Source organism: Megascapheus bottae, chromosome 26 (genome assembly GCF_031878675.1).
Source record: "Megascapheus bottae isolate mThoBot1 chromosome 26, mThoBot2.hap1, whole genome shotgun sequence".
NCBI lineage: Eukaryota > Metazoa > Chordata > Mammalia > Rodentia > Geomyidae > Megascapheus > Megascapheus bottae.
The window spans coordinates 24758570-24783468 of record NC_143534.1 but is presented as its reverse complement, the minus strand read 5'-3'; the positions used below and the strand labels follow the sequence as shown (position 1 = coordinate 24783468).

General features: G+C 37.5%; 1 protein-coding gene across 1 annotated transcript in view; it reads right to left on the bottom strand.

The window, feature by feature from the left end:
- Positions 1-24899, bottom strand: part of LOC150046089 (uncharacterized) — a 132100-nt gene that overhangs the window by 4699 nt on the left and 102502 nt on the right. The window contains exons 21-24 of the mRNA XM_090319156.1: positions 21811-21934; positions 4000-4191; positions 2522-2736; positions 1661-1740 (exon numbers count right to left, since the gene is read on the bottom strand). Coding sequence (XP_090175282.1) covers positions 1661-1740; positions 2522-2736; positions 4000-4191; positions 21811-21934 — 611 coding nt within the window. The remainder of the gene's footprint in view (positions 1-1660; positions 1741-2521; positions 2737-3999; positions 4192-21810; positions 21935-24899) is intronic.

The following is a 24899-nucleotide window of genomic DNA, read 5'->3' as shown; positions in this document are numbered from 1 at the left end:
TATTTACACATAACAATAATAAAATGATGGCATTTTCAGAAAAATTTATGGTAAATTAAGGAAAATAGCCCAGTCTTACAAATGTGACATGTATTTCACAATACAAACTTTAGGGGAACAAAACAGAAGAAAATAGGGAAGCTATTAGGGACTTGAGAACAATAATTACAATTAAGAATATATGTGAGATAACCAGGTGATGGTGGAGGGGATGAGAGATAACATAGTACATTGGGGACAATAGTCACTCATTGTATGGCTTTTGTTTCTATCTCATATTGTTACAGTATTTCACCTTGTTATCTGATATATTGTATATATGCATATTTGGTTATTTGAAATAGAATAGGGAAGGGTAGAAAACAAGATGAGGGGTGGGGTGGGGGGAGGGAAATGGGACCAAGACATGAGAAAGAGTATCAATGTTTGTAAAGTAATACACCTTCTATCTGGTCAATATAATGTAACCCTTCTATTAATTACAATAAAAATATATGGGAGAAAAAAATGTAAAAAAAAGAATATTTGTCCATAAGGAAAATAAATTCTAATGAAAATTAGAAATTATTATGTTTGTCTTCAAAAGAGGCAGAAAAATGGAGAAAGAAAGAGTGGATAAATACAGTCATGATATCTGATGAATATATGTGAAAACTGAACAAGGTAACTAGAGCAACGGGTGGGACTGAGATAGACTGAGGAGACTGATAAAGGAGTGTCACTAATTAAGATGCCTTCTACTAACAAACTGGCAGGTTGAACTTAAATGTTTTTGTACAACTGCTTAATAGTAATTAAAAATATTTTTAAAGCAAAGCTAGCACACGTAGCCAATGCCTGTAATGGTGGCCACTTAGAATGCTACAATCTTGGAAAATTTAGTCCAATGCCAAAGCTGGCAGAAAAGTCCTTAAGACTTCACTTCTGGTTAATAAGCACAGCCTTCGTTAGAGGCATGGCTTCAGTCATGGCAGTATGGGAAATATGCCCAGGAAGTGTGAGGCCCTGGAGTTCACACTCCAGAACTAGCAAACCGAAATCCCAAAAACTCATCTTTATGGTGTGTAAGTGTATTTCCTTCATAAAACATCCATCAGTGGTTAACTTTTTGGATGTTGTTGATGTTTTAATATGATAACCAGCAATGTTATGAAATAAGCAAAGGTAAAATCACTTAGGAAGTCTGTCAAACTATTCCAAAGTATTCTTGGTGGTATAGTCAGTCTGAGTCATTTTATAACTGTAAGTTATGTTCAACTTTAAAGAAAGTGATAAACTATTTCAGTTATATTTAGTGAATAAAAGTAAGAATAAAGTGCCTCTTGAAAATGAGTTTTAGTGACATTTTCAACTAAAATTTGATTCCTTTCCTCAAAAAAATTGAAAAAAGTTATATTAGTTTATTTTCTTTCCTTAACATGCACAAATGAACCTGGTCAGTAAGTATTTCTCTCAATTCAAAACCAAATTTTATCAGAAATTAGGATATCAAAGGAAAAGAATATAATATAGCTTCCAGGTACTCCTGCATACCCCCAAAACTGGACATTGGATGGGATAGAAGTCACTAAGATTTCCCTTGAAATAAAATAGGGAAAAACTTAAAAGAACAAGGTTTAAGTTAAAATTATCATAATTTGGAGGGATTTCTAAAACAGACCTTGTTTTTGTGTGGACATCTTGTCTTCTGTTTCATAAAGCTGACAGTTCTTTCTGGCTGAGTCTAGAATTTCTTTCATCCTGTGAAGATTGCAAACAGGCAAACATTTAGGATTTTATTTTCCTAAATGAGTTGTGTGGATTTGATTAAATGCCACAGCCTAAACACAATTTCAGATTATCAGAGCCTTAATGCTGAAACTATGGAAGAGCATAGAAATGGTATAATTGTATATTTAACATTTCACAGAGAAGTGCATTCATTTTTAGAGGATCCCTAACTAAGAAATAATCCAAAGTTTTAGGAAGTTGAGGAATTTCTTTTTCTGTTCTTTTTTGCCAGTCCTTGACTTGAGCTCAGGGCCTAAGCATTATCCTTAGACTTTCTCAAGGCTAGAGCTCTAGCATTTGAACCACAGCACCACTTCAGGCTTTTTTCTGTGTATGTAGTGCCGAGGAATCAAACGCAGGTCTTCGTGCATGCTAGGCAAGCACTCTACCACTAGGCCAAACTCCTAGCCCCAGAGGTTGCGGAATTCGATTAAAGGCACATGGCTATTTAGCAGGCCACACAACCGCATTCTGAAGCTGTGGACCTGAAGACCACAGTAGAAATAATCGTATTTAAAGGATAAACCTGAGACTGGCAATATGGTAATTGGATGCAATATAAATTCATTACATTAAATATGCTAAAATCATGGTGTATTCTTCAAATATATTCTTAATGCAAGTTCATTTCTTAGCATTATTTTACAAAATTGATTTCTGCAATTAGCTTTCATAGTTTTAAGCTGTTTCAGTTAAAATTATGCTTTACAAACCAATTAATTATTTTCAATGATTTCATCCTTTCCCTTACTGGATTAGAGTATTTGACAATGCTTTTCTCATGTTGCAGACTTCCATATAATCTTGCTTATGTCTTTCCATGTCCATTTTATCACCATCATTTTTAGCTTTTATTTTAGAATGTTTCAATTTCATATCTTTGAATATGAGTTTCAACTGGCTTATCCTTTGACCAGTATTTTTGTCTGTTAACTCATTTAAATTTGCTTGATCTGCTGCTTGTTTCTAAAACAATTTAAAAACAAAAATTTAAAAAAGAATTTTACCTAAAGTAATTACAATACATTTGTTTCTGTAATCTTCAGTCATTGATTCATAGAGAAATGTTAAATTTGTGAAATGAAATATTGCAGTATTTTTTTATCATTTACTCTGAGCCATAAAAATGGTGAATCCTTTTTGGGTCTTTTTTTGTGAGCTTGGAGGTTGAACCTATTCCTTCATATATGCTACACAACAGCTTTCCATCAGACATGAATACCATCTATGCTAGTGTTTATGTAGTCAGGAAATAAGATTAAAAAATAGGATGAACACAAAACTTCAATATTAGAATGTAACTTAAGAACAACTCAGTCCAGGCACGGTGGCACAAGCTTGTAATCCAAGCTACTCAGGAGGCTGACATCTGAGGATCATGGTTCAAAGCCAACCTGGGCACTAAAGTCCATGAGACTCTTATCTCCAATTAACCACTAGAAAACTTGAAGTGCCACCGTTGCTCAAGGGATAGGGCTCAATGGATAGGGCTCAAGGAATAGGGTAGTTTTGAGCTTAATAGATTAGGGACAGTGCCCAGCTCAGAGTCCAAGGCCTATAACTGACCCCCCCAAAAAAGAACAACTCAAGAATTTGATGTAATATCTAAAACCAAAGAAAATCCAGTATTTTTTTCCTTCCTACTAGTCTTATTTTACATCCAACTATTTTAAAAATAACATGTTAAAACTGGATGATGGTAGCTAACACCTATAGTCTAGCTACTCAGAAAGATGAGATCAGAGGACTCAAAACTGGCCCAGGCAGTTTTAAATGTCAGAGGTGCTCTTATCTCCAATTAAAAACCAAAAAGTTGAAGTGAAAGTGTGATTCTAGTGTTATCATGGCAACCTTGAGATAAAAGAAAACTAAGAATATAAATCCCAGATTTTAAACTCAGTACTGACATGCATATACAAAAGGTAAATTTTTCTCTAATGCAAGCCAGTATTCTGAGGGTTTAAGTACATTTTTACAGTGGTGTAAACTGAAACAGATGTCATCTATCTTCTAGGAATCTACCAACAAAACTTCTATAAGAAAAGTAAAAGAAACAGATACTGTATTCACCCAAAATGTAATGAAATGGTAATGGTCCACTGCAATGAGCTCAAAAAGATTACTCATAAAGTAACTTACAACAAAAGATTATCTTAATGCTTCCTCTCATTTGTGACTTGTTCTTTCTCCAGTCTTCTCTGTATACCATCCTATTTGACTAGGACCTACCATTTTCTCCTGTATATAACTTGTGAGGATTGATATCTCTCCTTCTATCTTTTTTTGCTTCATGTGCAGGTATTCATATTTCTTTTGTATATTTTTTATTACTGATAATTCTTGAATTTTACATTGAATATTTTCATTCAGATGAAGGTGTTTGTAAGATATAGTTTCCACTTTTTCCTTAAAGTCATTGACCTATTAGAATATAATGATATATTTTGACAATAAGGGATATATGCTAGGAATTTTCTAACACAAAAATGTGCAATGTTTTATATAAATACAATTGCAATAAATCACAGGCAAAGCATATTCTTGGCCTGAAGTTCATTTACTTATTTTGAAAATCAAAAATTTCAACCACTGAAAATTACATTATCATCCTTGTAAAAAGTACTTGTCCTCAACTTTAGGCATTCAGTAATCTAGAATTGTTTCATGTTGTCATAGTAGAAAGTCTCTTATCATTTTCCCAATTCTTTAATACTACAATTGGTACAGAAGTTTCAAAGACATTATTTGCATTACCAAGGCATATATCAACAGAATCCAATTAATAAATTTAAAGATGTGGCAATTTTGAAGCAGGAAGAACTTCCAAGATACTTACCAGTGTAGAACTGAAAACAAAAATAATAAAATTTCTTATCAACAATGGCTAAGGAAATAAGAGTAGATGATAAAGTGATCTCATTTCTACCATTATCCCACAATCCCGCAGGCTTCCTGGTAGCAGTGAGCAAACACAGACCTTAGTTGCACAGCTATGAATGTTCTTCAGCCTCTTTCATTCTTTGCACCTCCAACCACTTCTGAGCATTGCCATGAAGATAATAGAGAAAGATTCTTCACTAGATTCTGCATGTTAGTTCACAAGGCATTTATACCACAGAAACTTCAGGAAGGGTAAAGAGAACTATCAGTCTCAGCATAAGAAACTGAAGAAGCAATGAGGATAGTAGTGGCTGGACTGTGAAACTATGTAGAGCTGATCAAAACACATTTAAGCTTGCATAAGGTAGGAATAAAGAAAGCTGCACATTAAATATAACATGGAGTTGGAAGATATGAGAGTTTATGATCAAGAAACTCTGCCTGAAGACTTTAATTAGATATCTAAGCACAAACCTCTCTACTACAAGTAGTGAAATTTGTAACTGTGCTAAGAATGGCTGAGCAGAAACATACAACCAGTGAAAATCTAAAGTTCGCGCTTCCTGTTTGTTTATTTTGGAGTGCTTTTCCCCCCTTTTTTAATATATTCCTTTATGCTTTCAAATTTCAAAATAATTTTTGTTTCTGTATAATTGATTTGATTTTTCTTCTTTCATTTTTTTCTCTCTTTAAATGCAGTTTTTATACTTGAGACATGAAACCCATTTTCAATATTCACATTAAATTATCTTCTTCACTCTCCAGTCACTCCTTTGCCAACCCATTCCTTCTGTTTACAAATTCAATACCTCTCTTGTGCATATTTTCTTTCAAATATCTTTGTTATCAACAATTCTTTACTTACCAGCGCATGTAGAGTGTATCAAAACTTCCAGATGATTATTGTTTATTAATTTTTGTTTTCTAGTGTATACTTTTTTTTGCATTTTTAAATTGTAATTAGTAAAAGGGTTACATGATATTTGCCAGATAGAAGGTGCATTAATTCACGTACATTGATACCCTTTCACATGTCTTGGTACCCATTTCCCCCCCCCCCCCACACCCCCACTCGTCTTGGTTTTCCACCCTTCCCTATCAAATTTCAAATAAACGAATACAAATAAATTCAATATATCAGATAACAAAGTGAGATACTATAACAATATGAGATAACCAAGGGCCAGCAAAGGTGATGAGAGACAACATAGTACATTAAGGACAACAATCATTCATTATATGGCTTTTGTTTCGATATCCTGGAGGTCCTTTCAATTAGCTTCATATTATATGGCCTAATGTATCAAGATTTTGCTCTATTGCAGATCTCTGCTAGTAGAGCCCAAGGTTTCTACTGATTATGAGGAATGAGGGAAACCATTGAGCCTAAGTTCCTTTGAGTCTGGCTTACTTCACTTTAGTTTTCTGCTGGTGCTTAACCAGTTCTGCCAGCACAACTTGTTGAAGAGGCTGTCTTTCTTCCATTCTATTTTTTTGGCTCCCTTGTCAAAGATTAGGTGGCCATAAGTCTGTGGTTTAATATCTGGGTCCTCAGTTCTATTCCATTGGTCTTCAGGCCTGTTCCTGTACCAGTACCAAGCTGTTTTGAGAATTATAGCTCTGTAATAGAGTCTGAAGTTTGGAATTGAAATTCCTCCGGCGCCTGTCTTTCTGCTAAGAAGTGTTTTTGCTATATAGGGTCTTTTATTATTCCATATAAAATTTTGAATTGCCTATTCTATTTCTTTAAAGAATGCGATTGGGATATTGATGGGTACTGCGTTGAATTTTTAGATAGCTCTTGGCAAGATTGTCATTTTCACAATGTTGATTCTTCCAATCCAGGAGCATGGGAGGTTTTTCCATTTCCTTAGTTCTGCTTTAATTTCCTTTTTTAGGGTTTTAAAGTTTTCGTCAAAAAGGTCCTTTACATTCTTAGTTAAGCTAATTCCTAGGTACTTTATTTTCTTTGAGGCTATTGTGAAAGGGGTTTCTTTCCTGATTATTGCCTCGTTCCTCTCACTGTTGGCGTAAAGGAATGCAGTTGATTTTTTAGGGTTGATTTTGTAGCCTGCTACACTTCCAAAGCTTTGAATCAGCTCAAGGATCTTGGGAGTAGGGTCTATAGGATTCTTTAAATACAGAATCATGTCATCTGCAGAGAGGGATAGTTTTATTTCCTCTTTCCCTACTTGGATCCCCTTTATGCTTGCTTCTTGCCTTATTGCACTGGCTAGGAATTCTAGTACTATGTTAAAGAGGAGAGAGTGGGCATCCTTGTCTCATTCCTGATTTTAGAGGGAATGGCGTTAGATTTTCACCATTAAGTCTAATACTTGCAGTGGGTTTCTCATACACAGCCTTTATTATATTGAGGAATGTTCCTTGGATTCCTAGTTTCTCCAGAGCTTTTAACATAAAGGGGTATTGGATCTTGTCAAATGCCTTTTCCGCATCTATTGAGACAATCATGTGATTTTTGTCCTTGCTCCTGTTGATGTGTTGAATTATATTAATTGATTTCCGTATGTTGAACCAGCTTTGCCTCCCCGTGATGAATCCAGTTTGATCATAGTGTATAATTTTTTTTGATGAGTTGTTGTAGATGGTTGGCCAGTATTTTGTTGAGAAGTTTTGCATCGATGTTCATCCAAGATATAGGTCTATAGTTCTCTTTCTTTGTTGAACCTCTGTCTGGTTTGGGGATGAGGGTTATACTGGCTTCATAGAATGAGTTTGGTAAGGAACCTTCATTTTCAATTTCGTTGAGCTTGAGGAGTACTGGTGTGAGCTCTGCTTTGAAGACCTTATAGAATTCAGCTGTGAATCCATCTGGCCCTGGGCTTTTCTTAGGTGGAATTTCTCTAATTGCCATTTCTATTTCAGAGCTTGAAATAGGCCTGTTGAGTTGGCTTAGTTCTTCTTGGTTCAGTGTGGGTATGTTAATATTGGCTAGGAATTCATCCATTTCATCCAGATTCTCAAATTTGTTGGCGTAAAGGTTTGAGAAGTATTCCCTCATGATATTCTGGATCTTGGTAATTTCTGTCATGATATTACCATTTTCATCTGCGATTTTGTTTATTTCGATATGCTCTCTTCTTTTTTTTGGTAAGATTTGCTAAGGGCTTGTCAATTTTGTTAATTCTTTCAAAGAACCATTCCTTGTTTTGTTGATTCTTTCTATAGTTTTTTTGGATTCCAAATCATTTAATTCTGCTTTGATTTTAATTATTTGCTTTCTTCTACTGGGATTAGGGTTGGTTTGTTGCTCTTTTTCCAGGATCTTAAGGTGAGACATTAACTTGTTGGTTTGCAATTTTTCCAACTTGTTGTTGTAGGCACTCAGTGCTATAAATTTTCCTCTGAGTACGGCCTTTGCTGTGTCCCAAAGGAGTTGGTAGTTTGTGTGCTCCTTACTGTTAAATTTCATAAACTGTTGGATTTCTGTTCTGATCTCTTCAATGACCCATTGGTGATTCAACAATGTGTTGTTCAGTCTCCATGAGTTACAGGGTTTTCGTTGGTGGAGATGTGTGTTCAGTTCCAGTTTGATGCCTTTGTCGTCTGAGAGTGTGCATGGAAAAATTTCAGTGTTTATGAATCTGTCCAGGTTTGTTTTATCGCCTAAGATGTGATCTATTTTGGAAAATGTTCCATGTGCTGCTGAGAAAAACATATATTCTGTTGTTGCTGGGTGGAATATTCTGCAGATGTCTGTTAGATCTAGTTGGTCTATATAGTTGTTCAGTTCTAAGGTTTCTCTATTGAGTTTTTGCCGTGTTGATCTGTCCATAGGTGAGAGTGGTGTGTTGAAGTCACCGACAATCACTGTATTTCAATCTATATATGGTTTCAGTATAAGTAAATTTTGCGTGATGAATTTCGGAGCTCCGGGATTGGGTGTGTAAATATTTAGGATCGTTATGTCTTCCTGGAGGAAAGATCCCTTTAGTAGTATGTAGTAACCTTCTTTGTCTTTTCTTACTAATTTTAGTTTGAAGTCTATTTTATCTGATATGAGGATGGCAACTCCAGCCTGTTTATGGGGGCTGTTAGCTTGATAGAGTTTATTCCAACCTCTCCCTTTCAAAACATGATTGTTTTTTGGGTAAGATGTGTCTCTTGAAGACAGCAGAACGATGGCTCTTGCTTTTTGATCCAACTAGACAGCCTATGCCGTTTAATTGGAGAGTTAAGTCCATTGATATTGAGAGTTAGGATTGAGAGATATTTATTAGTTCCTACCATTTTAAAAAGCTTTTATTAGGGCCTGTGTCTTGACAGTTATTGTGGTCCTTAGATGGTATGCTGTTTAGGTGCCATTTCTTTCCCTATATTGCATTTATTTTGGTTTTCTATGTATAGAACATCTTTCAGAATTCTCTGTAGTGTTGGTTTTGTTGCGACATATTGTTGCAGCTTTTCCCTGGAATGGAATGTTTTTATTGTTCCCTCAGTTATGAATGAGAGCTTAGCTGGGTACAGTATTCTTGGTTGGTAGTTATTTGACTTAAGGGCATGTCTAATATGCTTCCAGTCACTTCTTGCTTGCATGGTCTCTGCTGAGAAATCTGTTGTTATTCTGATTGGTTTTCCTTTATAGGTTACTGAACCCTTTTCCCTGACTGCCTTTAGGATCCTTTCTTTGGTTTCTATTGATCCAGTTCGGATTGCGATGTGGCGGTGGGATGTTCTTTTCTGGTCAGGTCTGTTTAGGATTCTAAAGGCTTCTTGTATCTGGATGGGCCTGCCCTTCTGGATATTTGGGAAATTCTCTGAGATGATTCCCTGAAGTATATTTCCAATACCATTGACCTCTTTCTCCACGCCCTCCTCAATACCAATTAGCCTTAAATTAGGCTTCCTAATTGTATCTTGGACCTCCTGAAGCGCTCTCTCATTTTTCCTAGATTTGGATTGACTCATTTTCTGTTCTTTCTGTATAATAACTAAATTTTCTTCAGCCCCGGAAATTCTCTCCTCTGCATTGTCTAACCTGCTATCAAAGCTATCTACTTTATTTTTCATCTCCCTTGCTTCTAATTGCTCATTTTTGATACCTTGCATTTCTTCTTTTAGATCATGTATGGATTTCTTTAGCTCCTTGATTTCCAGTTGAGTGGTTAGCTCAGTAGCTTTATTTTCTTTGAACATTTGCTAGAGTTCGGTCCCCTTTTTACTTGTGGATTCTATGAATTCATCCATCTTTCTTTGGAAAACCTTTATTATGGCCTCCTTTATGGCTTCTTCTTTTTCACTTATCACCTTGTTTATGGTTTCCTCTTGTTCAGCTATGGCTTCCTCCCTTATCTCTTTCTTTATATTTTCACATTTTTCATTAATGATGTTTATCAATTGCATTTGTATAGCACTTGGAAGACTCTCCTCTAGGTTTGCCAGTGACTGTTCCATTGTCTGTTTATATTGGGTGGGGGATGTTGTTTCTTGATTTGACATTTTTCTTGAGTTTCTTGTTCTGCCCATTTGAAAATGGGAGCAAGATTAATACTAAACACGATTATAGTTTTTCAGATATAACCAACCTAGACCTCTGTAGCTGGCAGACACTAGATGTTCACAAGTTTTGATTGGTGTTATCACTCTTTTTGTGCAGTTACCGACCAGTCTAATACATCCACTGATAAGCGATTTATACCCAAAACAATAAGCCTCTCAATGCAATCTCTATGGTCTTTAAGTCCCTCTGAGCCTAGAGAATAATTAAACACCTAGATATACAGTGTTGCTCAACAGCCATCAAGTGTAGATCCATGCAGTATAAGGGTTGAAAGACGAACAGAGGTCCAGAGATAGAAAAATAGAATGAGAGAGGTCAGGGGATGTACCAGAGGATTAACTTAGGAGTGTAAGAATATTGTAGTAATGAAGAATAGGTATAGTGTAAGGATAACTGACCTAAGTAGGTAAGTAGGTAGCGTATTTGAGTACAAAGTTTGGAGAGAATTAGAATAAAACTTATGTGTTGCTGCACAACTAGCTCTTAGCCCAACCAGTGGTCACACAGTTAACCATGGGATGGATCTGCGAGCTTCCGTCTGAGTGCGGTTGGCGGATGTTTTCCTGTGCTGCTTCCTGGGGTGGCCCGAAGCCAAGGGTCTGGGGATTGAGAGTTTCAGGGGCTCTCAGCAGGACCAGCAGGAGACCCCTCTGTTCCCAGGGGCGGGGCCCAGCTGGAGACGTGGGCTCCAAGGGTGGAGCTGCACCTTTTTGGTTCTCAGAAGCGGAGCTTGGCTGCTGGTCGGCCCTTCAGATCCTGCTGTGTTTCCACTGCTTTGTCAGAGTCTGTGACTTTGGGGGGCCCCTCCATGCTGTCTTGCTCAGGATTCCCAGCTGGAGGATGCCCCACTCAAGAATTGAGGTGGGACAGATGCTGGCTCCTATATTCCCGTACCCCCTACCCTCTGTTGTAAGGCAGGGTCTGAATGCCCTCCACTCTCCAGATCCAGTGGCCTGGGAGAGGAGCCTGGTGGGAGGGTGGGAGATGGGACAGCTCCGCCTCCCCTGGTGAGGTGCTGAGTCTTAGGGTCCGCCCTCTTGTCAGTCTCCAGTCAGAGGGCTGGGGGTTGAACCTCTTGGGCGGGTGGGAGTTGGGACAGCCCTGCCTCCCTTGGTGGGGTGCTGGGTCTTAGGTAGCCCGCCTGTCAATCTCCAGTCAATGGCCTGAGGGAGGGGGCTGTTGAGGGAAGGGACAAGATTCTAAATTCCTTGCCCCCCTGCTCCCGCCAGTCTTTCTCAGGCGGGGTGGAGGGGTCTGAGTTAAGTTCTATTGCTTGGCACCTGCTCTGCTTTCCCGATGTGTTTGGGGACGCGCTGTATTACTCACGCTTCTGCGTCTGTCTGCGGGTGTTCCACGGTGGTGGGGAGTCTTTCACTCCCCTCAGGTCTCCGCCACCGCCTGTGTTCTGCGTCTTGGTTACACTGCTTGCTATTCTGGTTCCGCGTCTGGGTTCCGCTGCTTCTGCCGTTAGCTGGCCCGGTTCTGTGCTGGTTTCTGCAGCGGTTGGGCTTCTGGCCTGGCGCCCTCCACTGCTGCTGCTTTTCGTGGCTTGGAGCCAGCACGCACCGCCGCTTTTCCGGCGTGGAGCCGGCACCTGCCACAGCTTTTCACGACTTGGAGCCGGTGCCAGCTGCCGCTTTTCGCGGCTTTCCGCGGCTTTAGTGGCGTGGATCAGGCTGCGAGAGGTGGGGGAGGAGTCCTCGTGTTCCGAATTCTTTGAGAAAGTTGGATGTGAGCTTTATCTGGATTTCTTTTCAGGTTTGAGTCCTTCTCCCTTGTCTTTTGAGTTTGTTGTTGTGGATTTCTTTAGGTAGTTGGCTCGTGGGACTCCCTGGTTCTCTCTTTTTGTGAGAGAGAGCTAGGCAGCGTCCCTATTGTCTCGGCACCATCTTCCTCTCTCTAGTGTATACTTCTGCAAAATTATCTGGTCTTTTATTAACTACACAATTTCTACCTATCACATTTTATTTTAAATATAATGCCTTAGAAAATAACCAAGGAGCTAAAGACATCTATAGTCAAAATTGTAAAACATTGAAGAAAAGAACAAAAGACACTAAAAATGGACATAACTCTTTTATTCATAGCTTGAAAGAATTAGGATCACTACAATGTTCATTCATACCTGTGATATTGTGAAAAGGAACACTACAGCTTGGGAGAGGGTGAGGCAGGGTAGTAGGAGAAAAACATGGGAAGGAGTAACAATGTTCAAAAAGTAATACACTCACTACATTTTGTAACTGTAACTCCTCTATTCATCACCTTGAAAATAAAATGAAAGAAAAGAAAAAAATGGTCATTCAACCCAAAGCAACCAGCAGATTCATTGCAATGCCATTATTTGTAGGAATATACAATGCAATTTAAAAATATATTGTGGAGATGACAGAGGAAAGCCAAGGTGTGGCTTGTTCTATCTGAGCTGTCACCAAGAAAACAATTTTAGCATTATAGTGAAAGATTCATGGCCAAAGAGTTACACCCAAGTGAGCCATAATAGTACGATTTCAACCAGAGAGGAAAAAATTAGGCAATCTGGTTAAGAAGACAGATTTGAGCACATGCTGGCAGCAATGGTGGCAGTGGCTGCGGTGGCAATTGTGGTGGCTGCTACCAGACTGGGTGACAAATGGAAATCTTCATCCTGTTGGCTGCTGACAGACACAGGTCATGAACAAGCCCCAAAACCAAGGGGACGTGTGAGTACCCACAAAAGACATTTTCATTCCTTCTCTCAGAACAGCATTGGGAAAGTAGCCCCTCCTTCATCAGTTGGAAACAATGCTATCTTTGATACAGGCACAGCATCTAACAGAGAACTCAGGCTTGAAAAACAGTGACAGCAGTGCCATTGTCAACTGAGCAAAGCAATCAGATGAGTGTCAATTCAGCCTGTGGAACAGTTCCCTGTCCCAGAGGGGAGGGTAAAGTTCCACTAAAGGCAAGGCACCTTTATCACTCGGGAAACACAGCCAGAGGCAGTCCTATCTCTCAGCCATTCTCAGCTGAGCTAAATCTAGGAGTCTAAAAACAACAGTGTCTCCAGGCTGGGTAAGACAAAGTTTCAGAAACTACCATCCCTGGGAAAAGCAACAGATTCCAGATAAGATATAACCCTACCCACATTCAAGGTACAGAAAACAGCCAACTTCCTCCTGTGGGACACACAAAGTACATTGCCTTGCCAGTAAATTAGCTAGGGAGGAGAAACACAGAGACCCCCATATATAGGGCAGAACTTTTGTCGGCATGCTCAAACTGATTGGAGAAACCAATCAGGAAATTAGAGGTGACTTCAACGTATTGGATCATACACAAATAGACTTCTTTTTTGGAGTCATAACTTTTTAAATTTTCTACATTTTCATTATTTTAAATTTTATATTTCCTTTCTGTCCAGTTTTCTTCATCCTTTTCTTTTTCTGCTTCATTGTGGTTCTGGTCACTCCTAAAAACATAGCTGACAGTGACAAGTAGGCTTTCTCCTTTATAACTACCAATCAAGAATACTGTACCCAGCTAAGCTCTCATTCATAGCTGAAGGAAAGATGAAAAACCTTCCAAAGCAAGAAAAAATTGAAAGACTATGCATTGACCAAACTCGCATTACAAAAATTTCTCTAAAGTGAACATGTTTTTGACAGAGAAATGCTGCCTAACAGAATACCAGATAATCATAGCAAAAATTGACAATATACAGTCCCTAATGAAATAGATATAATGGCAGGAAATACCAAATACTTCTCAATCCTAAAACTCTATATTAATGAAATATAATATGAATATAATAATGAAATATAATAATGAAATTATAAAATAGAGATCAAAGACAAGAAAGGATATTGCATATTAATAAAAGAATCTCTTCTTCAGGAGGATATAACCCTTCTAAATATCTATACATCAAATTATGGATCACTTAACTTCATCAAACAAATGTAACTTATACTAAAAGCACACATAAGATTGAAACATACTAATCGCTGGTGACTTTAACCTACCACTGTCACCTCTGGATAGATCAGTGAGGGGAAAAAAATAGACAGAGAAAACTTACAACTGAACAACTATATAAACCAAGTACACCCAACAGATACCTGCAGAATATCCCACACAGAAATATCAGAATATATGTTCTTTTCAGCATCATATGGAACATTTTCTAAAAAAAATATCACATTTTAGGGCACCAGGCAAATCTATGCAAATTCAGAAATTCTGAAACTATTCCCTGCATTCCCTCAGGCCACAAAGGTATAAAATTGGAACTAAATGCCAAACATCAGCATAGAAAATCCTGTAACTCATGGAGACTGAATAACACATTTTTGAATCACCAGTGGGTTACTGAAGAGATCAGAACAAAAATCCAACCATTTTTGGTACTTAACAAAAAAAAATCACAAAAAGTACAAGCACCAGTAGGACACTTTCAAAGGCAGGGCTCAGAGAAAAATTTATAGCTCTGAGTGCCTATATCAACAAATTGAAGAAATCACAAATAAACAATTCAATGATGCCCCTTAAGTTCCTGGAAAAACAGCAGTAAACCGAACCCCAATCTGGTAGAAGGAAGCAAATTATTAAAATTAAATCAGAAATAAATTAGACTACAAATAAACCATAATAAGAATCAACAAAACAAAGAGTTGACAGATCCTGAGCATATGTTACCAAAAAGAAGATAACTAACTCAAATAAACAAAATCAGGGATTAGAATGGAAATATCAGAAATAATCAAGATCCAGGACATTATAAGGGAATACTTTTCAAACGTTTATGCCAACAAATTTAAAACCTGGAGGAAATCAAAGAATTTTTAACAAATATTGATATAATCAAAATGTACCAAGAAGATCTAAACCAAATAAATAGACTCATTTCAAGTAATGAATTAAAAATGGCAATAAGAAACCTCCCATCCACGGAAAGCCCAGAATCTGATGGATTCATAGCTGAATAATATAAAGCATTCAGTATTCTTCAAACTCTTCAGTGAAATTGACATCAAACTACAGACCTATTTCTTTAAGGAATATCAATGCAAAAATTCTCAGCAAACCTCTGGCCAATTGACTTCAAAAATTCATAAAAAATATCATGGACTATTATCAAACATGATTCATCCCAAGGATGCAAACCTGGTTGAATGTACACAAGTCAATGCAATTCATCACTTCAACAGGAGGAAAGACAAGAACCAAATGATCATCTCAATGGACACAGAAAAGCATTTGATAACATTCAGCACACCTGTGTGATAAAGCTTCTGAAGAAACGAGGAATCCATGGAACATTCCTCAGCAGAATAAAGGCTGTGTATTACAAACCGACAGCTAGCATTATACTTAGCAGTGAAAATTAAAGCAATTTCTTCTAAAATCATGAATAAGAACAGAACGTCCAGCCTCTCCAATCCTCTTCAATATAGGCTTAGAAATCCTAGCTAAAGCAATAACACAAGAAGCAAATATAAAAGGGATCCAACTGGAGAAAGATGAAGTAAAATTTTCCTCCTTTGTGAATGACATGATTCTGTATTTAAATAACCCTATAGACTCCAATCCCAAGTTACTCAAACTAATACAAAACTCTGGCAATAAAGAACTGTAACTTTTTCAAGGGCTTTCCTCTATGGCCACAATGAGAAGAGCAAACAAGAAATCAAGAAATTAACAATTTTTGTAATAGCCTCAAAAAATAAATAGTTAGGAATTGACTGTCAAAGTGTATGAGCTTTATAATAAAAAGTTTAAAAACCCAGAAGAGGAAGTTAAAGTAGAACTAAAGAAGTAGAAGAACCTCATATGTTCCTGATTGGGAGGATTAGCATTTTGATAATGGCAATACTGCCAAGGGCTATCTACAAATTCAGTGCAATAACCCAACATCATACTTTAATGAAACAATCCAAAAATTCATATGGAAAAATTAAAGACACTGAATTTTAAAAATAATCCTTAGCAGAAAGAACAGTGCTAGAGGAATATAAATACCAAACTTCAAACTCTATTACAGAGCTATAGTAACTAAAATGGCTTGGTACTGGCAAAAGAATAGGCCTGAGGACAAATGGAATAGAACTGAAGGCCTAGAAATAAACCCAGAAACCTACGGCAACTTAATCATTGGTAAGGTAGTTAAATAGAATAGAAAACAGCCTCTTCAGCAAAGGGTAATAGCAGAACTGGTTAAGGTCCTGTGAAAAATGAACGTTGGATCCTTCTATGTCACCCTGCACTAGAATCAACTCCAAATGGATCAAAGACCTTGAAGTAAAAGGAGATACTCTGAAAATTTAACAGGAAGGAATATGAAATACACTAGGGCTTATTGGCATTGGTCAAAACTTTCTTAATAAATGTCCAGAAGCACAACAAATCAAAGATAGTTTGGACAAATAGGACTGCATTAACTGCAGAGCTTTAGTATGGCAAAGGACATATCTAGCAAGATAAATAGAAAGCTCACAAAGTGGGAGAAGTCTTCACTAACCATAAAACAGACAAGAAATTATCTAAAATATACCTACAGGTAAAAGATTGAATCTCTCAAAAACCAATCCTCAAAGAAACAACCAGCCTATTAAAAGGTGGGCTGAAGACATAAAGACTTCTGTAAAGAGGAAATAAGAATAGCCAATAGACACATGAAAAAAATGCTCAACATCTCTGGCCATAATGAAATGCAAATCAAAACAACATTAAAATTCCCCCTCATTCCATTTAGAATGGCTATTTTTAAGAAATATAATAACAAAAGATGCTTGTGGAGATGTGGCCAGAAGAGAAAGCTACTGCACTGTTGATGAGAGTATAAAATTGTTCAACCACTCTAGAAAGCAGTATGGCAATTCCTCAAAAATTAACCCTATGACCCAGAAATCCCATTCCTGGGCATTTACTGAAATGTCCATTGCCGGGGCCAGCCGGCAGCAAACCAGGGTTCGCGGATTGGGATTCCTGAAATAGGGGCAAGGACTAGGAAAAAAATAGAAGAGGGACAAACAGATGGAGTTCGGGAGGACTACAGCCCAAGTCAGCAGTCCAAGAAGACTGTGAGCTCCAGACTCTCTCGTTTATTTTAAGTTCCGACCTTAAATACTCTTCTTAAAACTAGGGAGTTGCCAGAGGCTACATTCATACAAAATAGTAAACAAATCACATATAGGATAAATGAGAAAGGATTAACATTGCTTAAAGTCATCATGATAAGAACTGATTGACATTGCTTAAAGTCATCATGATAAGAACTGATTGACATTGCTTAAAGTCATCATGATAAGAACTGATTGACATTGCTTAAAGTCATCATGATAAGAGTTACTTCCTTGTGTATACAGTTGCTAGGTCCAAGGTCAGGTCCAAGGTCATTGACCCCACAGTCGGTCCCCAACATCTCCCCCGTCTTTCTTTTAAAAGATGCGACTTGCTTGTCTTAGGTTGGGTGGATCGCTGACTCTGCCTTACCCGTCATGGGGAACTTCTTCAGATCAAGCTGAAGGCCCTGTCTTAGGTTGGTCAGAGAGCGTCCCCTCTTATCCCATCCTTGACTGCGATTCCTCTCGGGGGGGGGGGGGAATTCATCCATCTGGGGCTTAGATCTGCGGAGTTGTTCGATTGGTGACTGTTGCAGATGTGACCTTTGGACGGGTACTGGCCACAGGTGTTGATTTGTTCCCAGCCATAGCTTCAGTTGTCACTTTACTTGGAGTCGAAACAACAGGAGTTGGCTTGATATTGGCTGTTGGTGGATCTGAAGTGCTGGCAATTCCTCATTCTTCAGAAGCTGCAGTCGTTTTCAACGTGATCAGTCTGTTCTGGGACCTTACTAGTAGGTTCTTGAGGCTCTTTTCTCTGCTCCAAGTGCCTCCCTTGATGATCTCGGAGTTCTCTCTCCAATCTACTGATTCGACTTTCTTAATGGGACTTAAGAGCTGTCATACAATCATCAAGTACATTTTTTTTGGAGTTTTTTTTGCTAATGTTCCATTCTCCCCCTTCTTTAAAACAATGCAATAATTCAAACCTAAATGATTTTCATAGAAGAGAGACAAACAGATGGAGTTCGGGAGGACTACAGCCCAAGTCAGCAGTCCAAGAAGACTGTGAGCTCCAGACTCTCTCGTTTATTTTAAGTTCCGACCTTAAATACTCTTCTTAAAACTAGGGAGTTGCCAGAGGCTACATTCATACAAAATAGTAAACAAATCACATATAGGATAAATGAGAAAGGATTAACATTGCTTAAAGTCATCATGATAAGAACTGATTGACATTGCTTAAAGTCATCATGATAAGAACTGATTGACATTGCTTAAAGTCATCATGATAAGAACTGATTGACATTGCTTAAAGTCATCATGATAAGAGTTACTTCCTTGTGTATACAGTTGCTAGGTCCAAGGTCAGGTCCAAGGTCATTGACCCCACAGTCGATCCCCAACAGTCCATAAAACAAGGGCATAGTGAAACTACTAGCACTACCATGTTCATTGCAGCATTATTTACACAGCAAAGATATGGAATCAACCCAGATGCCCCTCAGTAGATGAATAGATCAAGAAGATATGTTATATATATATGTATATGTATATGTATATGTGTATGTATATATATATGTATATACACAATACTTTTCTATGCTGCCACCAGAAAGCATGGCATTATCCAATTTGTAAGGAAATTGAAAGACTTGGAAAAATCATGTTAAGTGAAGTAAGCTAGACCCAAGTGAACATTCGCTCCATGGTTTCCCTCATTTGTAATAATTAGTATGAGTCTAGAAATTTTCTAACACAGAATCACAATAGCTCAAATGATATGGACATGTAGGATGAGGCTAAGTGAAATGAATTCCAGTATAGGTGAGAAGAGATTTATCTTGTGGTTGTTGTTTTGAATATACTATATGAACACTTTTCTTTACTCTTCTTTTTCTCTTTTTTTCCCCCTATGGTTTACCAAATGTTGTTCCTGTACATTTATCATTTTTATTTGAATCAGGGAAGGGAAGAGGAAAAAAAGATGATGAGAGAAAGGACAAAGGATAAACCAAGTATAACTGCGTTATTCACAAGACAGTATGTTGGAAATGAACTTTACAACTTGGGAGGCTCATGGCAAGGGTATTGGGAGAAAAACATGTGACGGGCAACATTGTTCAAGAAGTAATGTGCTCACTAGCTTGTTTTTTTTTTTTGTGGGTCATGGGGCTCGAACCAGCCTGGGCACTGTCCTCTTCAGCCAAGGCTACTTTCCTACCCCTGGGCCTGGGCATTGTCCCTGAGCACTTCAGTTCAAGGCCCTACCCTTGAGCCAAGCCCTCCTTCCCTTTTTCTAAAGGTTAATTGAATATAAGTTTTAGGTCTATTGTGCCCAGGCTGGTTTTGAATCTTGATCCTCAGATCTCAGCCTCCTGAGTAGCTAGGATTACAGGCATGAGCCACCATGTTCAGCTGTGCTCATTCATTACATTGTGAATGTAATTATAAACCCTCTATACATCACCATGATAATTAAATAAAATAAAAAATAATTATCTAACTGGTGGTGCTGGGAAAACTGAATAGCCACAGAAAGAAGATTGAAACTAGAATCTTACTCTCTTACTCTATGAAAAATTTAGTACAAAATATTCCAGACTTTAAGTTGAGTACAGAACCTCTAAACAGTGGCAATCATTCAGGAAATGTTTTGTATGTATGCATTGTAAAACAGTGTCTAAGCAAGATTCCAGTAAGTAAGGAAATTAGCAAAAATTAGGACATGACGTTGTAATGTTTCGAAATGAGTTTGCACAGCAAATACAATGATATGGATAGTGAGATCTTGAAGAAGAACCAGCAGAATGAGAGAAAAGCTTTGCCAGATATTAAAAATGAACTTATATCTAGGACCTTCTAGTAATTCAATAAATTAATCAGAAAAATAAAAAGTATTCCAATAAGAAATGTTCAAATGAACTGAATAAACAATGAGTTCTCAATAAAGAAGCACAAATGGCCTTATAAATTCATGGAAAATTTGTGCAGGATGTTGACCTTAGTTAATGTGGGTTTGTAAATCACTAGAATTAAACTTTTTCAACTAAATGGTTAGATATGTATTTTCGAGGATTCAGAGAAGGTGAAAAGAATCGTCTAGGAAATTTTACATCTTATAAGTGTTGGTGAGATGCAACATGACACAGCTACTTTGAAAAACAGACCTCAGGGGCTGGGTGTTTGGCCTAGTAGTAGAGTGCTTGCCTAGCATGCGCAAAGACCTGGGTTTGATTCCTCGGAACCACATACATAGAAAAAAGCTAGAATGGTGTGGTGGGCTCAAGTGGTAGAGCTCCAGCATTGAGAAAGCCTAAGGACAGTGCTCAGGCCCTGAGTTTAAACACAGGTCTGGCAAAAAAAAGAAAAGAAAAACAGATATTAATGGAAGCTTCTTCAAAGTTTCAGAATTACAAAGATTTAACAATTTCACTTTTAAGCATTGATACATGGACAATGAAAACATAGGCACATACATACGGTACTTGTATATGCAAGCAATATTATTAATAACATCCCAAAGTGGAAAGAACCCAAACAAGAAGAGTTAAGTAGTGGCATGTGTTATAACAAATACAAGCACAGGAAACACTCTGCTAAGTAAATAAATCAGTACAAAAGCTGAAAGATGAAGTCTCCAAAACAAAGCTAGATTGCAAGCTTCCTAAGGATAAGCAGAGAAAAAGATTACTGGTGGCTACTGGGTATGGATCATCTGTTAATTATAATGAAAATATCCTAAAATTGAAGTGGGGATCACAGATCTGAGAATATACTATAAGCATAAAATCATGTATTTCAAATAATTGAATTTAATTGTATGTTAGTTGTATCTTAACAAATTTGTTATCACAGAATATAGTGTCAGTATTCATATTTGCAGTTATGCAATTGTCTAATGCCTCACTTTAGTTCCCTACTCAGGGTTATAGACAGGAAATACAGACTTTGCTCCGTTAATGAAAAAAACATTCATTTTTTTCATCAAAATTAAGTTTGTAAATTATTTTAAACTTTTAATTTCAATCTTCAAAATGTTTACAGATTGTATTTCCTTAAGTAAAGAGAGCTTTGGTCCCTCTGAAATAGAGTGTGCCCCCTTAAACAAAGTCACTAACTCTGGCTGATGAAAAGAAGTCTGAAGTTTATTATGCTGACCTTCAAAGGCTAACTCAACTCGGGTGTGAGCAGCCCTGAACTCAAAAAGCAGGACATTTATAAAGGTAAAAACCACAAGTAGCTTTAGGCATATAGCTATATATATAGCTAGCTATAGGCAGTTGGCCAATAAGATTACATTATATAGCCAATGGCTATACTGAGACCATACAAATTAGACTATAATCTTAAATGTTAAGTGGGCACATAAGCAAGTAAGCGAATTAGAAAAACAGAACTATACATTAGACTTTGAAAAATTTTAACCACATGGCTTTAACTTTGTTCAGCAATTTCCATTCTGTTTGCTTGGGGGTTTCCAGATAAGCTTACTGTTTGTCTGGGGGGCTTTCAATACCTTTTTCAGTTACTGTCTTCTTTAGAAACTGATTTATGTTAGCCATTACCCCATTTAATTGAAGTGATTTGTTGTACCTCATCTCTCAGTATTGTAATATTCATTGCCAATTTTCTTGTTTCTAAATCTTCGTAGAATGTAGACTCTCCATTTTCATTTTCATATACCGTCTTCTTGGCTACATTTACTTGTGTTTTAAACCTGAAAGAGTATACAGAATTGATGTGAAGTTTGATATTTAATAATATTTTAAACTATATTGTGTTCTATCACATAAAATAAACAAACTTATTAATCTTTCATTTGTTTCATGGAAATTGCTTTACAATATTATAATACTTTTGTCAATAACACCTGGAGGAAATTTTATATTGCAGTAGGTTATAGGAACTATTACTACATATTTTAGTATACTAATACGATACATTATGTGATGATGATGGTAGTGATGATGATGATGATGGTGATGATTAAATTTAAGCCTTAACCCACAATTTAGTAACACAAATGAAGAAGAAAATATTCTAGAAGAAGAAATTATACTTTTATGTTACTGTTTAGAAATACACTTTGATACCTGATAATCCACAGAAAGAAAAGCAACTATACATAACAATTACAGGAAAAATGGGGGCCTTTCTTAGTGGAAGAACACATGCAAAATTTCCAAGGCCAAGAATTCTGCCAAAGCTCAAAAACACAAATCAAAATACTATTAGAGACATTATTCAAAGTATAAAAAGAGACATGAATAAAACTTATTTGGAGACTTATGGGGTGGTGGGGGGAAGCGAAGAGTATAAATGAAGAATAACAAGATTTAAAGAGTAGGTTGTGTGCTGTTGGTTCACACCTATAGTCCTGGGTATTCAGGAAGCTGAGATATGTGAGTTTCAATTCAAAGTGATCATAGCCTGGAAAGTCCCTTTGACTTGTATCTTCAACTACCCATTAAGAAACTGGAAGTGGAGCTGTGGCTCAAAGTGTTACAGCACTATCCCTGAGTAAAAGAGCTCAGGGACAGCACCTAGGCCTTGAATTCAAGCATTCCAACAGCTTAAAAAAGATTTGAAGAATGTAGTTAGAAAATAAAAACAAAAATAACAAAAGATATCCTACTAGAGGATTATAATAACTCAAAACCTAGGTACATAAGGTCATATAGGTGAGATTAAATTAAACAAACTCTAGGACATGGAAACAAGAGCTCTATATTATGTGACTGCTGTTCTTAATGTCCTATGCTATTTCTCTTCTCTTTTTTTTGCCAGTCCTGGGCTTGAGCTCAGGGCCTGAGCACTGTCCTTGGACTTTCTCAAGGCTAGAGCTCTACCACTTGAGCCTCAGCACCACTTCCAGCTTTTTTTTTCTATGTATGTGGTACCAAGGAATCGAACCCGGGTCTTCATGCATGCTAGGCAAGCACTTTAACCACTAGGCCAAACTCCCGGCCCTTCTCTTCTCTTTTTTTGTCCTTATGGATAATCTCACATTGTTACTGTATCTGATTTTGTTACCTAGTATATTGCATATAATTTTGTTTATTTGAAATAGGAAAGGGAAAGGAAAAAACAAGATGATTTGGAGGAGTGAGGGGATGGAAACAGGGACAAAAATATGAGAAGGAATATCAGTGTCTGAGAAGAAATGCACCTACTACCTGACAAATGTAACTCTAACTCTATACATTATCCAGACACACACAAAAAAAGAACAAAAGATGCAAGTCCAAGAGGAAAAAGAAATTATATGGGTGCAAATATTGATTGGAAAGCAAAATCAAGGACTGTGTAAACAAATTCAAAAAGGTTTGAGGGAATCATCTAAGACTCTAGAAATTATTCCATATTTTGATTTGGTATGAGAAAAAATTATTCAAACACTTCTTGTCTGAGCCATGAATATATATTTGTATGTTAAAGACATATGCATAGTCAGTCTTCCTTATCTGCAACTTCCAAATCTAAGGGAATATTGTGAATAGAAAATACTTGGAGTAGTTTGTGTGTATAGTAATCTTACATGTAGTAGTAGCATCTTGCATTTGTAGTATAGACCTTTTCTCCCTTATCATTATTTCCTAAGCTGCACATGATAGGAATAAAGAAATAGAGGATTCTGGGAAGATGGCAGAGGTTTAGGGTGAGTCTTTCTGAGCTCTTGCCAAAATACCAGTTTTAGCATTGTAACAGAAAGTTTATATCTAAAGAACAATACCAAGTAAGCTCTAGTAGCACAGAGATTTCAGTCAGAGAGGAAAAAGTCAGGTAGCTTGCTTAAGAAGAGTATTGACCTCACACCAGTGATAGTAGCAGCAGTAGTGTCAGCATCAGTGATGTCAGCAGCAGCCATGGCAGCAAAGGCCATGGTGGTGGTGGCTGCAGCTCCCCAGAGCAGCTACACCAGGCAAAGGCACTGGAGTCTGAGTGTTCAGGACCTCACTTACCTACAGCATAGACTGAGTGACTAAGAGTGGCAATCTTCATCCTGCTGACTCCAGACAGATGCAGAAAACCAAATGGGTGTGTGAGCACTTCATTAAAGACTCTCTCACACCTTCTCACAGAATGGCATTGGGATGGTGCCACCTCCCCAACCAGCCAAGAGCAGCGCCATCTTGATTACTGGCAAAGAACAACTAGCAGAAAACTGGAGCCTGAGAAGTGATGTTGGAAGCACCATTTCTCAAAAGGGCAAAAGAATCTGACCAGTGTCAGCTTTATCCAGGAAATCAGTTCTCTGCCCTGGAGGGAGCAATTCTTCTCTGGGATGGATGGCTTTCCTCTCCCAGTAAACAAAGCCAGAGGCACCTCCACCCCAAGGCTGCTCTCAACTAAACTGGCTAAATCAATAGTGGTTCCAGGCTGAATCAGTGTGAGTTCTGAAGCTCAGCACAGACTCCAGATAGAATACAACTCCATTCACGCTGGCAAAAACAGCCAACTTTCTCCTGCAGGACACCTAAACTTCATCACTCTGCCAGTAAATTAACCTGGATGCGCAGTCATAAAGACCACAAATCTCTAAGGAAGAATTTTATCTGCTGAATCAAGCAAACTGATTGGAAAAATAACAAGCCAAAGGAAAAATGAATCATCACAGGTGATAAAAGATTTTATAAAGAGACTGGATCTTGAATTCAGTGGAGACACAAGTTTTCCCCACA